This window comes from Microtus pennsylvanicus, chromosome 5 (genome assembly GCF_037038515.1).
Source record: "Microtus pennsylvanicus isolate mMicPen1 chromosome 5, mMicPen1.hap1, whole genome shotgun sequence".
Classification (NCBI taxonomy): Eukaryota; Metazoa; Chordata; class Mammalia; order Rodentia; family Cricetidae; genus Microtus; species Microtus pennsylvanicus.
The window spans coordinates 67009757-67027496 of NC_134583.1; the positions used below are offsets into that span (position 1 = coordinate 67009757).

Below are 17740 nucleotides of genomic sequence, written 5' to 3' on the forward strand. Positions count from 1 at the left end.
AATAGGAAGATGATAGATAGAGATAGATTACGATAGATAGATATAGAGATAGATGATAGTTAACTAGATAAATAATAGATAGACAGACAGACAGACAGATGGACAGACACATAGATACATTGAGACAGAGGATGTGAATGAGGAGAACACTGAGGGTCGAGGACTCAGGCTTTAGACTCAGCTCCCAGCACTCCTGGCCTCTCAGCATAGTGACCCAGGTATAGATGGAAGCCTCCAGAACATCTTCAGAGATCTAAGAGGTTTATGCTGACTGGCATGGCTGTGTGGCCTGCAGCAACTCACTCTACCTCTCTGAGGTTGAATTTGCTCCTATGCTAAGTAAGCTTCTTGACAGTGGGAGTGAGGGGTCAGCAGGGTCATGAGATGAGGCCTGAAAAACACCCATGTGGAGATGGAACAGGCAGAGAAAAATAGCTCACTGGGACGTAACTACCTCCCTTGCCATCTTCACGGGCAGTCGGCTCACTGAGATGTAACCACCTCACCTGCCATATTCACTGGCAGTCGGCTCACTGAAACGGAACCGCTTCACCTGCCATCTTCAGAGGCTCGTTCTCTTCTGATGTGAGAAAGGCCCTCAGCTCTGCCTCCCTTCGATGGCTGGAGCTGACACTTGTTCTTATGGCTGCCCAGCATCCTTCCTAATATGTCCATCCGCGTGAGACAGATGAATGCATCTATATCCCCCAAGCAAACCTGTCCCCTCCCTGCCTCGGCAGGTCCCATCCAGGGCTAATCTCAAAAGCTGTTGGTGAAGTCAGGCCAGGCCTGGGGCTGCCGGCCTCAGCTTAGTCTGTGATGTGTGTCTAGGGGAGGATGCTAGCGTGGGGTCCCCAGCCCCGTCAACACAGTAAGCACTTACGGGTGGGGTATCTCTCGTGGCGGCAGGCGAGGCGGAAGTCTTCGTCTTCACTCACATCCCCCTTCTCAATCCTGGAAAGAAATAAGAACACCACAAAGCTGGAAAGAGGGGACAGGCAGAGCTGTGGGCACCCAGGGCCTGAGGAGCACAGTGCCCACTTTCTACCTGTGCCCACATATCTTTACGCGGGCCCTATGAGATGGATACCACTTTCCCATTTATGGGTAAGAAAATGAGGCATTCGGGGGACAACTAAAACACAAACAATCAGTGAGCATTCACATGGCTAGGACACACACACACACACACACACACACGGGGAGGATAGGGAGGGAGAGGGAAGGGAAAGAAGGAGGAGGAAAAAGGGGGAGTGGAGGGAGGAGGGAGAAAGGGGATCATACTATACACATATATAAGAAAAATAAAGTCCTGCCAGTAGGTTGGTTGTTGTCAACTCCTGGCTGAGCCCAGTGGGTATCTGCTTGGCTATTGATGGAAGCCAGCCATTAGGAGTTTTAAACCCCTTGTGGGCTAGCCTCGCACTCTCTCCTCATTTCCTCCCTTCCTCCTTCCTTTCTCACACAGTGCCAGAACCCGGCCTTCAGTTCTTGAAGCAACTATAGAGGCATTAGTGTTGTTATTATGAGCATAGCAGAGACCACAGTGTAGTGGCTGCTATCACTAATACAGCAATGACCACTGTGTCCACCAACACATAAGGAAAATGAGGTACAGGGTAGCTGGGAGCTGTAGGGTCACACTGCCTTGTCACTGATGAACTGAACACCACAATTCGCCCCCACCCCAGCCCCAGTGTACCAGGTCTCCAGATGTCCAAAGTCTCTCTGCCCCTGTATTTTCCTGCTAGAAGCAGACACTCAGCTCCAAAGGGCTGCAGAAGGGTGGTCAAGCCCTCACCCTGACCGGCCTTAAGGCGTAACCCTTCCCTTTAAGGCACAAGCTCTGCTGCAGCCCTACAGAGCCTGTGGATACGGCACTTCGCTGGAGACTCTGCCAGAACCGGACTCTGTGAGAGGAAACCCGCTCTATAGAAGGACGGCACAGGAGGCTGAGGCAAAGAGATCATGAGTTGGAAAGCAAGGCACCACCATCTCAACGAAGGTTAAGAGGAGGAAGAAGAAAAGTGAAGCAGAAGAACGTGGTGCCAAGACCCAGCAGGCTAGGCCTTGACTCCCAGGTTGTCAGGTCCGGTGCCACCTCAGCCTCCAAGCTCCTGCTGTCCTCACACAGCGGCTGCTCCTGGTCACAATATTCCCCCCCCCCCCCCCAGGGACTTCAAGCTCTTGTTTGAAAACAGCTGCAAATGTCACAAGGTGACCCATCTTTGATTTGAGTAGAAATTTCCTGGGAGATACATCGCCCTGTGTTCACCTTTTAAAGAATGGCAGGCGCTGTCGCAGGAGACCTAGAAAGTACCATCAAGAGCTGACAGAGCCTCGGTGGAACCTGCACTCTGGTGGGTGGCAGGCGGGCACCTTGGATGTGGCATATGCACCCTTCTGGGCCTCAGGTCCCCTGGGTTGTGTCTCCACCTTGTTCTGACTGCTTAGATTTGCAATGTCCCTCGTCCTCCCCTCTCTTCCTCCCTCTGATGAGTAGATATACACTAGCTTTTGCTTAAGGCTGTGGCCAGCGCTGGACAAATTCATCAGTTGGTCCAGAATTTCCATCACCTCTTGCCCCGTAACTGTCAGTCGTCCCTCGTCTCAGCAGCAGCGTGCTCTGTCACTGTGAAGGTCCAGTCACACTGTCACTGTGAAGCTCCTGTCACAGACAGGCACTTCTTTGCCATGTTGGCCCGTGTGCTCTTCTTCCACCCCAGTTAGCTCTCTCGCTGACATTTGCCTCAAGATTCTTGGCTTTTGTTTGTTTGTTTGTTTGCTTTGTTTTGAGACAAGGTCTCATTACATTAGCTGGCATTGAACTTGAGATTCTCTCGCCTCTGGCCTCCTGAATGCGGATGACAGACCTGCTCTTCCTTGTTTTGAAGGCAACAAAGGAAAGACTTAGAATTGTCAAGGCTCTGGTCCAGGGTCAGTGGACCCACAGGCAGCTGCAGCCTCCTGCCCCAGAAGCCACTGAGTTGCTCTACCTGGGCCCCAGGGCAGTCATAACTGAAGCAGAGAGTCGTATCCTGAAAGTGAAGGAGTCACAGGGGAGGGTGGTAGTGCAGAGGTGCCAAGACCATCCACATCTGGCTCTCTAAGAGGAAGAAGATGCCAGAGCACTGCAGATCTCTGTGGACTGAGTTTTCTCATGTGGCCAGACAGACGGGGACCCATCATCAGCTCTGCCTCATTCCCTCATGCTCTCTATTGCACAATGTCCCATCAGCGCCATCCTCAAAGCCAGCTTCCTTTCCCTGACCCAGTGTTTCCAGCCACTGCCTCCATCTGACCTGTCTTTGAGAAAGGCTTCTTTCCTCTCTATTTTCAGCATGCCTTGAACACCCTTCCCCACCAATCACCCCTGTGCGTGTGCACAGATGGGCTTGAACTTCCCAGCAATGCCAGCTGAAGAGCCTGCACCAGCGCCATGTCTTTTCCGTCACTCTGGCGATGTTGGCAAACAGCACTGGTCTACAGGCGACACTTTGAGCAGCTGCCTGTCTGCTGGCCCTTGCTGGCCACATCGCCTCCTGGGATCCTGAGAGTGGCTATCTGCTCTGTTTCGCAGTCTAGTGATTCCTAAACTTAAAGGGCACAGATGCCACCTGAAGATGTGACTATGAGACTCTGAGAGGCAGGTCTTGGATGTAGGGCTAGACTATGCTTTTCTCACAGGCGCCATGGAAGCCCATACTGTGGTCCCCAGATTCTGGTTGAGTCTCGGAACATCTGCTAAGCCTGTGTCTTAGGCTTTGCAGAAAGGAAGTTGCGGGGCAGGACTCTCTCCAACACTTTCTCTCCCCAGCTCCTAGAAGTAGATCAGGGGTTCAGGAGGTGGCCATTTCTTCCAGATGTTGTCTCCAGATGTTCCTCCCACCCTTCCTCCATTGTTTCCTGCCTTAAGGATTACCCTCTGCTCTCTGCCTTCCCTTCCAGTGCTGCTGTAGATCAGCAGTGTCGATGATGTCATCCTTGGAGCAGGGTGAGGATGTGGCTGTCTCCTGGGTGTCATCCCTAAAACCTGGGGACCACAGTCCTCCCAGGAATAACAATTTTAAGGGTACCCCAGCCCAGAGCAATAGCTGCAAGGAGTCACTGGGAAGTCCCATCAAAGCCCCTTCAAAGGAATATGGGAAGGTAGAGCCAAGACTCAGAAGTCACAGATCCAGGAGACACTCTCAGAGGACAAAGAGCACACTGATTTTAAACGACCAATTTAGAAAGGAATGAAGGATAGAAGAAATAAATGACCCTGTAGATAGCAAATTAAAATTCCATAACATTCCACCAAAAGGGCAGTTGCAAGAAAGGGGGAGGTAGATGGGTTTTAAAAAGATGTTATTTTCTACTTTTTTCTCCTTTCTTTTGCATGATAGAGTCATTTGGAATATAACAGGAAAGAGCAGTTCCCCACAGTGCTCACACTCTGGCCTGGTCTTTAGGGGTGGTTAATTTTGTCTCGTTTCTACAAAGAGGCCTGCAGATGCCTTGTGAATGGCAAGAGTAGAAATCATTCCCCTGAAATACAGGAACTCCCCAGTGTCAGTCCCATCAGATCACCAATTCTCCATCACACCCTTGATCTCTACAGGCTTCCTCCCACCGCAAGGCCCCAAGGACAGTGTGATGACCTTCTTATTTGTAGGAGAAGACCCTTCCACCATCATGGGGAGTGCTTCTATGGGGGAGGGGCACAGCAGTCATCAGGCAAGGATGCCTGTGGTATGATCATGCATTCCTGCTCGAATGCCCAAAGTGCACACAGACCCTGGGCAGGAAAAGAAGCAGGCAGAAAACATGGGACATTTCCGTGATGTTCTGGGGACCCTGGAAGCCCAGTTAGTGATCTGGATAGAAAGGTGGGTTCATTATTCTGATCACATAAGAGTGTCACAGAGCAATGGCTGCTGGAAGAATAGATTCTAAAGTCACAAAATGGCCAGGAAGACATGAGGGGATTGCTGGATTCACCCAGGTGAGTATGAGGTGACTCAGCCTTACCCCAGTGACCAAGGGTGGAAGTGGGAGGAGAAAACTACAGTCACTCCCACTTATCTACCAGAAGCACCCCAAGACCCCAGTGGGTCCTGAAGCCCAGGACTTTGCCAAATCCTATACAGCAGACTGTTTTCCCTCTGTACAAACTCATGAAAAAGTTAACTCATAAATCAGGCACAGTGAGAGAGTAACAACAAGATCTGGTAATAAAACATTAAAAACCTTTATTTCAAGACATAATCTCACTATGTAGCCCAGGCTAACCTTGAATACACAATCTTCCTGCCTCCATCTCCCAAGGGTTGGAATTTTAAGTTTGTGTCTAGCTAAAAATAAAAGCACTGAGAACAAGAAGAAATTTAAAAAAAACTATTTAAAACTTGGTCCAGGTCTTTAATTCTAGCACCCAGGAGGTAGAGGTAGGTGCATCTCTATGTGTCCAAGCTAGTCTGATCTATAGAGAGAGTCCCAGGCTAGCCAAGGCTATAAAGTGAGATGCTGGGGGGGGTTAAAGCTTATAGTATGCTGGATTCTGTAAGTTTCCATGTGTTTCTGTGACTCCCTAAAGCTGCAGAAGGGCCATGTAGTGAGGGATGCTGTAGGGGTTTAGTCACCAGGGAGTGGAACTGTTTGAGAAGGATCAGAAGGATTAGAAGGTGTGGCTTTGTTGGAGGAAGTGTGTAGGGGGTGGGATTGGAGGTTTCAAAAAGCTGACACTAAGCCCAGTGTTTCTGTTTGCTGCCTATGGATCAGGATGAAGCTCTCAACTACTCTTCTAGTGCCAAGCTCCTGCCATGCTCCCTGCCGTGACAATCAAGGGCTAAGCCTCTGAAACTGTAAACCAGCCCCAATTAAATGCTTCCTTTTGTAAGCCTTGCCTTGATCATGGTGTCTCTTCACAGCAAGAGAGAGAGCAGGGACTAAGAGAGAGGCCTAGTGTAGCTGTGGGGAGAATTCCCTGTCTTGGGGTGAAGAAGAGCTGTGGGACCAGGGGCCCATCAGAACTTGACCATTCCAGCACACCTTTAACCTCAGCACTTGGGAGGCAGAGGCAGGTGGATCGCTGTGAGTTTGAGGCCAGCCTGGTCTACAGAGTGAGTTCCAGGACAGTCAGGCTATGCAGAGAAACCTTCTCAAAAAAAAAAAAAACCCAGACCAAAACAAAACATACAACACCCCCCCCCCAAAAAAAAAACACCAAAACACAAAAACAAAAGTAGGACTTGGCTATTCCATGTTTTCACCAGCTGGGACACCTACAAAAAGAGACGTGCAACCAGGACAGAGAGACAGTAAACTGGACTGGGTTTGGAGGGCAAGCACAGTGAGTGAGTTTGGCCATGTTGATAAAGATAACTTCGAGAAGCTGAAGTAGGAAGTACAACAGCAACAAGAAGTGGGCTCCTGAGATATGGGGGTCCTTGGCCCTGTGGTCACTGGGGGAAGAATAGGATGGCTGAGCCTGGCCCAACAAAGAGGTGAAGGAGGGCAGGAAACGAGAAAGCAGACGGTCCCTGCAGAGTCCACGCTCTGGTCTGATCTTTGTGTGTGGTCAGTTTTGCCATGCTGTTGTGTTTCAAAGTCCTACAAACACCTTGCAAATGGAAAGGCTAGAAATCACTCCCTGGAAAAGCATTAGGAAGCGTAGGAGGGGGACTGATGAGCGGGATTGGCTGAAGGGAGGGTCTACAGAACCCGGGCAGCAGATCTCTGAAGTCAGGGCTGGGCGATTATGCCACATAGAGTATGTTGAACTGTCTGCTGAGAGCGCCTCAGTGGGTCGAGGAGGGCCTGGGAGACAGATTGGTGTGGGTAGTGTCATGAGTGGGAAGTGAGAATGGGAGAGAAGCCTTCAATGCATCCCGGGAGCGAGCAGAAGAAGGGACGGCGGTGGTGGGGGCGGACTCAGCACACCCTCTGGGACGGCTGAGCTGTGTGGTCACTCAGAAGGCCGAGGTTCCCTGCGACACCCAGAACAGCTTGCTTTGTGAGCATCTGGCTTCAGGGGACGGGCTTTTGCAACTGTTTCTACTCCATGTGACACACAGAGAAAGGAGACTTACTTGATGTGGCCACACTGGGAAGAGGCGCTAACACAGAAAAACTATGAGACACACAAACACGCACACTCTAAAAGTGTCCATCTCTGAGGCCCTGTGGCAGGAGGTTTTTCTTAAGTTGAGGATGGGATATATGTATAACTAAGCAGGCCTGGTCAACACTGACCCATCATTGTCTGGGCTCTGGTCTGGTCTGGTCTACAAGGTGTTTGATAGGCCCACAGTGCCCTGTGATATCTCTCCTGGGAGACAAGCTGCTCCCTGGCTGCGCTAGACTTCAGCATGAGATTCCCAGGAAATTCCTTGGGGCCCATTCATTGCCTTAGTGAAAGGAGAGACCCGGTGTCTCTCTTCAGAGTCCCTTCTCTTCTGCTAGGATGGCTACAGGAATAGAAAACATTCAGATTGCAGAATGCCACTGGCCTCTTCCATAGGAAGGGGTATGAGTTCCCCTGCACAGGGGAGGTCTCAGAAGTGAACAAGGAGCAAGAGAGGATATGTTTACTAAATTTGGAGCTCTTGTTTACCTACTGACCAGACTGGGAGGTAGGACACACACACATTCCAGCCAGACAACAGAACTCACCAGAGGTGAAGCAACTTGGTGGGGGTACTCATAACTGGGAAATGCAGGGTCATTCTATTTATTTTTATGTGTGTATATACATATTTATGAAATATGAATATATATATATATATATATGTATATATTTATATTGAGACAGGGTCTCACTATGTAGACCATACCGGCCTTGAACGTACAGAGCTCTCCCTCCTTCTGCCTCCCAAGTGCTGGGACTAGACTAAAGCATTTGCCATTACATCCAGCTCTCTCTTTTTAAAAATGTATTTACTCTTCTTTTTACACTGAGTCTCACTAAGTTGCCCTTGAACTTACTCTGTAGCCCAGTAAGGCTTCGAACTTGCCATCCTCGCCCTCAGAAGTATCCGAGTTTATAATCTGTGCCCAGCTTGCAGACTGAATTCAAAGTCTGGTTCCACAAGGACTCAGGACTCAATGCAGGCTCCAAGCTAGAAGGGCGGCTGCCGTGGGAAACCCCGGCTGACCTGCTTTTAATTAACAATACGTGCATTGCAGAGTCCTTGTGGCTCCAGGTGCTGGGACACGCTGGGAAGCAAGAACAAGCTGCCTTCAGAGGGAGAGGCTGACGCACAGGCAGGGAGCAGAGGCATAAGCGTGTGCCTGCGTGAGTCATCAGGACAGCGGAGAAGCGGGAGGGGAGCAGGTGGCAGGAGGCTACCTCGAGTGGGGGCTCCGGGCTCCTTGCTTCTCACAGGCTGCTGCACCCACAGGGAGGCAGGGTACTTGTTCAGCATGGCTGAGTTCTCTCCAGGCCCTGACCCCAACAGGTCTTATTTTCTCTCATATGCTGTTAAACCAAATCTGAGCATTTAAGTATTCAAGGGAACCCCGCTCTGCAAATATCTGCGCACCTCCAGCAGCTCCCACCCACTCCCTAGAGGCCAATTAAGACTCCCTCCTTGGGGACAGCAGGCAGCCCGACAGCAGGAGTGCTGAATTCCAGAGGCTTCACAGACCGGGGTGCCCACTCCCAGCTGCCAGTGATCAGGAGGCTGCATCAGCTAGCCTGCTGGCATCCTACTACTCCTACCCAGGAGAATGCTATGCGTTAACATGTGGGCACATGCATTTGTGTATATGTACACACACACACACACACACACACACACACACACACACACACACCCTTCGTATACCAGACCCTGAACCCAGTATTATCACAGGGGAGCAAAACGTTAGCATTTCCAGATGCCAAGGGCTCTGGATTCTCTCTTCGTGTGCAGAAGACCTGAGTTGCTGGGTGCCGAGAGTCAAGTTACACAGAAGTAGAGCGACAGATCAGCCCATGACACCCTTTGCTTCTCATCAGTCCTTCTGTGTGCCTTGCTGTCCCTGCTCTCGGCTGCCCTGCCCTGAAAAAGCCAAGCAAAAAAGTCATCCGCTCTGAGCTGCTTGTAGGCAAAGAGCAGTACAAAAAAAAAAAAAAAAAAAAGAAGAAGAAGAAGAAAAAGAAAATAGAACGGGGCAGCAGAGCTGAAACATTCTCCTTGGAGGGAAAGGAAATCAAATTTGATGAACCTCTGCATAACGTTAAGTTATGAATGTGCAAAGTGATATTCTGCACATATGCTGTGAAGCGCTCATCGTGGGTCTGAGCAGTCCGGGGCTGCAGGAGCTGGGGCTTGATGAGAAGCGGCTGCCGGGGTGAGGTATGCATGGTATGAGCTGCACCCTCAGCAGTGCAGGGTGCAGTTTCCCCAGGTTGATTGTTTTGAAGCGCCATAAAGCAGTTGCAGTGCTAATGAGGCACGGGGGTGGGGCGGGGCGGGGGCGGAGCTTCAGGCCATTCACCACAGCTTTAAGGGAGCACTGTCCCCTTCCTGTCCTGACTATGGATACCTGGGCTGTGACAAGCTCCTGACCATGCCGGGGAATGAATGGTCTCCTCCCTGCCAGGACACTGCAGACAAGGAGGCTGGAGTTAAATGCTAAGCAAGAGGGAGGCAGCATCCATGCTTCTCTAGGATCGCTGGATCCCCAGAAAAGCATTTCATGAGTTCCTAGTAGGTTTCAGGTACAATCCTGGGGGTCCGGGTACTGTAAGTGGCACAAGGGTGATACTAGCCCCCAGCGTAGGTATGTGGGGCACACATGCAGAGAAGTGACCGGAAAGAGGGGTGAGCTGATGTGCGCCCCAGAAGGAGCACCGCAAGTGCAAAGCTCTGGGGTAGGGAAGTCTCTGAGCGCCCATGGGAGAAAGGAGGAGGCAGAGAAAGGTCTGGAATAATCAGAGATGGGCCCATCCTCCATCATTTGGTATTCATGCTCTACCTCTGCCTGAAAGTGCCTCATTGCCCCTCTGGTCCTCCACATACCCTGAGGGCCTGCCTCTGGGGGCACTCAGTCCTACCCACTGAAAGTATTGCTTTTACCTCATTCTCTCCCCTCCCACCCCTTCCTACACCCCCATCTCACCCTGCACCCAAAGACCAGGTATGGGACTCACCTGTCAGGTGGTTGCAAGATTCACAAGGAGAAGAGAAAGGGAACAAGGAAGGAGAAAGGGATCGGGAAAGATGTGCTCAAGCGCAGGCTCCCACTCCGGGCTCGGGAGCCACTGAGAGCAAGCTAGATGCAGTTTCTCCTATGCATAGGAGGCCCAGGCCTTTATCCACCACTGCTGACAGCCTTCTGGACATTCTAGCAGGTACTTGAGAAGGCTGACTCCCCAATCACAAAGACTCCTTCATCTGAGAGTCCCGTATACCGGCAGTAAGAGTCCCACTCCCAACCCCCAGACACATAATGTCTGTAGCACTGGGCAGGCATGCCCACGGTTTCAGAACACCTGTGTGGACATGAGCAGGTGCCTGGGTTTGGTGTTGTCTGCTTCTTCCCACTGAGCAGCCTGATCCTCGGGGACATGACCAGCTTGAAAAGATTCAAACATTGAGCTGCACAGACCTGAGCCCACATCCTCCATTGCTGTGTGGTTTTAAATAAGTGTCTTCACATCTCTGAGTCTCATCTATCACATGAAGCTAATGGTGCTCACTGGGAGACCAAAAGGATGGTGTTAGATGCCTAGACACAGAACCCAGCATAGCTGGCGGGCTCTGTCTTGGACTCCACTCAGGGGAAAGAGGGGAAAGTGGTGTGGGCTGTGGTGAAGCTCACTGGAGAGTAGCGTTAGCATATGCGAGACATTTGGTTCCACCCCCAGCACTGGGGAAAACAGAAGCAGCGGGGGACACTGAGAATGGAGACCCCAGGCTGAGTCTGTTCTTCTTATATTCCCACAGTATAGGAGCCCAGGCAGGATGTGCTGTGTGTGGTCAAGACAGGAGGCAGAGCGTTTCTGCCTTACCTCAGCTGTCACCAGCCACTGCCAGCCTAGGAGGTGGGCAGAGGAGGGCAGCACTGGCCATGCTGGGTGGGGCCCACTTCCTGGGCAGAAAGAGGCAGTAAGGTGGGCAGGGTCTTTTATGGCCCAGAAGAGATTCCAGCAGCTAAAGCCGGGCAAGGTGGTACTAGATTGTAGCCGACCCCAGGAATGACTTTGGATGGAGCTAGGAAATAAGAATGAGGTCGGTTCAGAACCAATGAACTAAGGCAGAACAAGAGGCACCCCAAATACCAGGGGTCCCCTAGATGATTCTGAGGGTCTCCAGAAGAACAGGTGAGAGGAGTCCGGCCTACTTAGGGTCTCCAGCTTCTAAAATCCTGACATCCATCCTCTACTCTATGTCTGCCATCCTGCCATGTATTCCTCCTTCCATCAATCTACCCATCTAACTCACCTACCCCTTTGCTTCTCTACTCATCCACCTACCCACCCAATCACCTAATGATCTAATCACTCAATTACCCATCTGTTCATCCAACAACTTACCTGTCTATCCATCCATCCTTCCATTCACCTGTGTATGTGTCCAACACTGACCTACCTCATTCACCATCTGCCCATCTACCTTATCTACCCGCCAACTCACTTATCTGTCCATATACGCATCCGTCCATCTGTCTACTACCATCTACTCATTTACCTGCTTATCCAGATTTTAACCATTTAACTGCCCATCTATCCATCCAAGCATTCAGCAACCACTCACCCATCCATCCATCAATCTGTCCATCCATTCATCTGTCCGTCTGTCTGTCCATCAATCCATTCACTTATCTATCTCCCCACCCATCCACTATTTGTTGCCACCCATGTTATTCCCAGATCACTTCTGAATACACAGGTGATCAGGGTTCGTCCTTTACCTTGAGAAGTCACCAATCTCTGGTGACATCACCAACCCTACCGCTGGATCCTTTCACACAGCACCATTGCAGGGCCCAAGAAAGAAGTCATCACAGTTCAACCTTCTGGTCATAGCTGAAGTAGCCCAGGGCTGAATGGCTACCACATACATGTTGTTTCTTTCTGAGTTTTCTATAATCTGGTCACATAAGTCCTAAGCAACCATTTTTTTTAAAAAAAAAAAGGTGTATTTATTTATTATGTATAGTGTTCTGCCTGAAGGTGTCCCTGCACACCAGAAGAGGGCACCAGATCTCATAGATGGTTGTGAGCCACCATGTGGTTGTTGGGAACTGAACTTAGGATTTCTGGAGGGGCAGCTTAACCTCTTAACCTCTGAGCAATCTCTCCAACACACGATCTTAAATTCACAAAACTTTTGAAATCCCAGAAATCCCAAAGTCCATACTATCTCTTACCCAGCTTGTCCCAGCTCCAAGATCACCTCAGGCAGACCATTTGCTCCAGTCTTGACTGGGGTCTTGGGAATACTGAAGTCAGGCCCTGGACTTTAGAAGCCTAGCACTATCCAGGCGTATGCACTGACCTCTCCCGGAAGTACTTGATAGCCTCAGGATCTATGAAGGTCGGCTCCTCCCGGTAGCCCTGCTCAAAAACCTTGCGCTTGTGCCGGAACTCAATGACTGTCTTGGTGTAGGAGTTGAGCGTAGTGACAGACGCCGCCATGCAGCAGGTAAATGAACCCCAGGCCAAGCTGCCAAGAGACCAGAAGAGAGATGCCACAGTGAGGGTGGGCAGGGACAAGGAGCCTCATCACACACATTTGTCTACCTAGCACAGCTCCAAGCCCTCAGGCCTGGTTCCCTCTCGACTTTGATCTGGGGGAGTTATAGCGGTCTTCACATTGTACAAAGACACATTGTTCAGCCATTATTGTGAGTGCAAGGAGAGAGAACCAGGGACAGTTTTCCAGAATACAGTGATGACCAATACTGGTCCTGGTAGGATGAAGAAGTCCTGGCCAGAGAAGAACATTCTAGAAAGAAGGAGCAGTACATGCAAAGGCATGGAGGCATGAGGCAGTAGGATACATAAACACACTGCGGGAGGCAGCGATTCTGGAGTGGGGAAGACTGGAGATACTGAAGTTAGTGCTGGAGAAGGCGGTGGGGCATGTTTAGCTTGAGGGTTAAGTTGCCTTTGCTCTAAGATGCTCCTGGAAAATATACTTGGACTTTGTGCCATGCACCCCTCACACCCAGTCTTGTGGCTAGCACAGATGTTGCAGGAATGAATGCACCAGACTAGTGGCTGACATGCTGAGGAGCTCAGGAGAGGCTTGCTACCATTACCGCCATCACTGGACAGGCATTCCAACTCCTGCTTCTTTACGACCCAGAGTTCAAGTTCTCCCTCTAGGAGATGGAGCTCTGACGTCCTGCTCGGATGTCCACTCCACATCTTTCCCCCTGTAGCTGCACCGCTTGGCCGCTCTACCGGATGAGGGCACTGAATGCGTCACAAAGTCAGACCACCTGGCTCCAGTCCCACCGGCCTGATTTCCATCCAGGCTGCTGATCTCTTCTGATCTCATTCCACGAGCTCCTTTCTGCTCTCTCAGCACCGCAGTACCTGAGAGCTCTAGGCTTTACCTGCTACCAGCCTACCTGGAGCCCTCTGAACACGGCCATTTCTAGTGCCCTTATTATCAGGGCAGCCCTGCTTTCTTCTTGACAACAGCCTCGGCAAATCCCAGAAGGAAAGTCAAAGAAAAGCCTGTAGATTTGGCCTTTCTCAAGTGGATCTTCAATAATCACTTATTTCCGTTCACGCCTAACTCACTAATAGATTCCTCACATCTTTTGGAGCTAATTTAGATCTTCTAGAAGCCTGGAGTGTCTATAATAGAAAGTTTTAAAGTGTCAGCCTCTCTAAGGACTTTCATGCCTATTAAAGTGTTCAATATGTTACACATAGGGTAGGGGGCAGGGAGAGAGACAGAGAGATATAGAGACACAATGAGAGACAGAGAAAGGGAAGGTGGGAGGGAGGGAAGGAGACAAAGACAGAGAAAGACACACACACACACACACACACACACACAGAGAGAGAGAGAGAGAGAGAGAGAGATTATAGATGACTGTAGTCAAAGCTGATCTGATCATGTGCTCTCTCCTAAGCAATGGCGCTGAAATGCCATCTTAGTCTGTGATGCCCTGTGATGGAAACTCACAACCTGAGGTAGAAAAATTTAAAAGCACACTTGTTTGGAGAATTTGGTGTGTGTTAGTTTGGCTTGCCCGGTGTCCATTCTTACTTCTGGTAACTACTTCCATCCTCTCAGGCCACCTAGTTTGGGTGGATCTGACCTGCTTTCAACTTCTAGGGATGAGCACCTGACTAGGACCGGCCAATCAAAGTGTTACTTCCTGTTGTCAAAGTCCTTGGCTTAGGGATGGACCATGGCCTAGCTCTGGATCAGGAGACACCATCTGAGAACTTCAGCTGGAACTATGGAGAAGAGCCCATATCTCTCCTGGGCTGCTGAGCTGGTGAGCTGTCTTCCAGGAACTGCTGGAGACCATCTGGTCACCACCCAACCTGAAACGTAAGCTGATCCAGGAGAAAGCAGAGGCATTAAGGAGCCGATGCTATTGTCCTTGAGCCTGTCGCTCATGGGAACCTAGATCCTTTCCTTTGGGTTTTCTCCATCAGTCAGTTCATATTGGCTTTCTGCCGCTGGCAACAGAAGCCCTTATTTACATATCTGTGTAAACATCTTCTTTCGTGTAAGTTAGCTTTGAGGTGAATTTTCAGTCCTTACAGCCAGAAATATTAACTTTAACTAAGCCTTTACTCCCACCCTGGTTGATCCCAGTAAAGGGATAAAGCTGAAAGTCTGCAGGCAGAGATTTGAGCAAAGCAAAAAGGTTCAAGGGAGGGAGCCTAGTCTGTAGGAGTGATGCTTGGGCTGAGTGATGGTGGCCAGGTCATAGGAATTGTCCTGGTTAGTTATAATCAATGTGACACATGTTAGAGTTACCCGAGAAGAGGGAACCACAACTGGGAAAATGCCTCTGTGAGATTGTTATGTAGGCACGCCTGTGGGTGCAGTTTCTTCATTACTGATGGATGTGGCAGTGCCACCCCTGCATGGGTAGTCCTGGATTGTAAAAGAAAGAAGTCTGAGCAATCCCCGAGGAGTCAGTAAACAGCACTCCACCATGGCTTTAACTTGAGTTCCTGCCTCCAGTTCCGGCTCAGCTTGAGTTCTCTTAGTGATGAGTTATAATCTGGAAGTATAAGATGAACTAAATCCTTTCCTTCCAATTTGCTCTTGGTCGTAGTGTTTTATCACAGCAATGGAGGCCCAAGGAAGACAGGAATGATCAAAAGTTGTAGGGATGGAGCCTAGGCTGTAGGGATAGGGCCAAGGCTGTAACAATGGAGTCTAGGATGTAGAGATGGAACCTGGGCTATAGGGATGGAGTGTAGGATATACGGATGGCGCTTAGGCTGTAGGGATAGGGTCAAGACTGCAGGGGTGCAGCCTAGGGTACAGAGATGGGGCCTAGAATGTAGAGATGAAGTTAGGGTGTAAGGACAGAGTCAAGAATGTAGGAATGGAGCCTAGGATGTAGAAATGGAGTCTATGGTGTAGGGATGGGACCTAAGATGTAGGAATGGAACCTAGGATGTAGGGATGGAATCTAGGATGCAGGAATGGAGCCTAGCTTGTAGAAATGGGACATAGAATGTAGGGATGGAGCCTAGGGTATAGGGAGTCTAGGATGTAGGGATGGATCCTAGTGTGTAGGGATGGAACAGAAGCTGCAGGGATGGAACAGAGGCTACAGGGATGGAACAGAGGCTGCAGGGATGGAACAGAGGATACAGGGACAGAACAGAGGATACAGAGATGGAAGAGAGGATCCAGAGATAGAACAGAGACTACAGGGATGGAACAGAGGATACAGGGATAGAACAGGGGCTGTGATGATGGAACAGAGACTACAGGGATAGAACAGAGGATACAGGGACAGAACAGGGGCTGCAGGGACGGAACAGAGGCTGCAAGGACGGAACAGAGGATACAGGGATAGAACAGAGGATACAGGGACGGAACAGAGGATACAGGGATAGAACAGGGGCTGCAGGGACGGAACAGAGGCTGCAGGGATGGAACAGAGGATACAGGGATAGAACAGAGGATACAGGGATAGAACAGCGGCTGCAGGGACGGAACAGAGGCTGCAAGGACGGAAGAGAGGATACAGGGATAGAACAGAGGATACAGGGACGGAACAGAGGATACAGGGATAGAACAGAGGCTGCAGGGATGGAACAGAGGCTGCAAGAACGGAACAGAGGCTGCAGGGATGGAACAGAGGCTGCAAGGACGGAACAGAGGATACAGGGATGGAACAGAGGATACAGGGATAGAACAGGGGCTGCAGGGATGGAACAGAGGCTGCAGGGACGGAACAGAGGATACAGGGATGGAACAGAGGATACAGGGATAGAACAGAGGATACAGGGACGGAACAGAGGATACAGGGATAGAACAGAGGCTGCAGGGATGGAACAGAGGCTGCAAGGACGGAACAGAGGCTGCAGGGATGGAACAGAGGCTGCAAGGACGGAACAGAGGATACAGGGATGGAACAGAGGATACAGGGATAGAACAGGGGCTGCAGGGATGGAACAGAGGCTGCAGGGATGGAACAGAGGCTACAGGGATGGAACAGAGGCTGCAGGGATGGAACAGAGGCTACAGGGATGGAACAGAGACTACAGGGATAGAACAGAGGATACAGGGATGGAACAGAGACTACAGGGATAGAACAGAGGATACAGGGATGGAACAGAGACTACAGGGATGGAACAGAGGCTGCAGGGATGGAACAGAGGATACAGGGATAGAACAGAGGATACAGGGATGGAACAGAGGCTACAGGGATGGAACAGAGGCTGCAGGGATGGAACAGAGGCTGCAGGGATGGAACAGAGGATACAGGGATAGAACAGAGGATACAGGGATGGAACAGAGGCTACAGGGATAGAACAGGGGCTGCAGGGATGGAACAGAGGATACAGGGATAGAACAGGGGCTGCAAGGACGGAACAGAGGATACAGGGATGGAACAGAGGCTACAGGGATGGAACAGAGGCTACAGGGATGGAACAGAGGCTACAGGGATAGAACAGAGGCTGAAGGGATAGAACAGAGGATCAGGGATAGAACAGAGGCTGCAGAGATGGAACAGAGGATACAGGGATGGAATAGAGGCTACAGGGATGGAACAGAGGATACAGGGATGGAACAGAGGCTGCAGAGATGGAACAGAGGCTGCAGAGATGGAACAGAGGCTGCAGAGATGGAACAGAGGCTACAGGGATGGAACAGAGGCTGCAGGGATGGAACAGAGGATACAGGGATGGAACAGAGGCTGCAGGGATGGAACAGAAGCAAAGAAACTTCTGGGCAGAAAGGCAGGCTGACTTGTAGACCATGTCCACACCCCATCTACTCTTCGTGTAGGGCTTTCAATCAAAGGAAGTGCTACCCTGAGCTAGCTCAGCATTACACATTCCAGTTATCACCCAGGAACTGGGACTCTCTACTGTCCAAGCTTTTCCCATGTTTCCAGCCCAGCTGTTTAATTCTCACCTCCAGTGTCACTTCCTCAGCCCCTACTCTCCATCTCTAATAAGCCTCAGTCTTCATCACACCATATAATTTTCTTGAATCCTTCCCCCTTTAATTATCCTTTGATTTTTAAATTAATTAAAAATTGTAAGGTACTTATAGATTCAAATGAAACTGAATACACACAAGGAGATGGGCGGAGTTTT

At 50.3% G+C, this 17740-nt stretch overlaps 1 protein-coding gene across 1 annotated transcript in view; it reads right to left on the bottom strand.

Annotated features, from left to right (window-relative positions):
- Positions 1-17740, bottom strand: part of Gsg1l (GSG1 like) — a 195192-nt gene that overhangs the window by 11976 nt on the left and 165476 nt on the right. The window contains exons 5-6 of the mRNA XM_075972157.1: positions 12471-12638; positions 884-954 (exon numbers count right to left, since the gene is read on the bottom strand). Of these exons, the coding sequence (XP_075828272.1) occupies positions 884-954; positions 12471-12638 (239 nt within the window). The remainder of the gene's footprint in view (positions 1-883; positions 955-12470; positions 12639-17740) is intronic.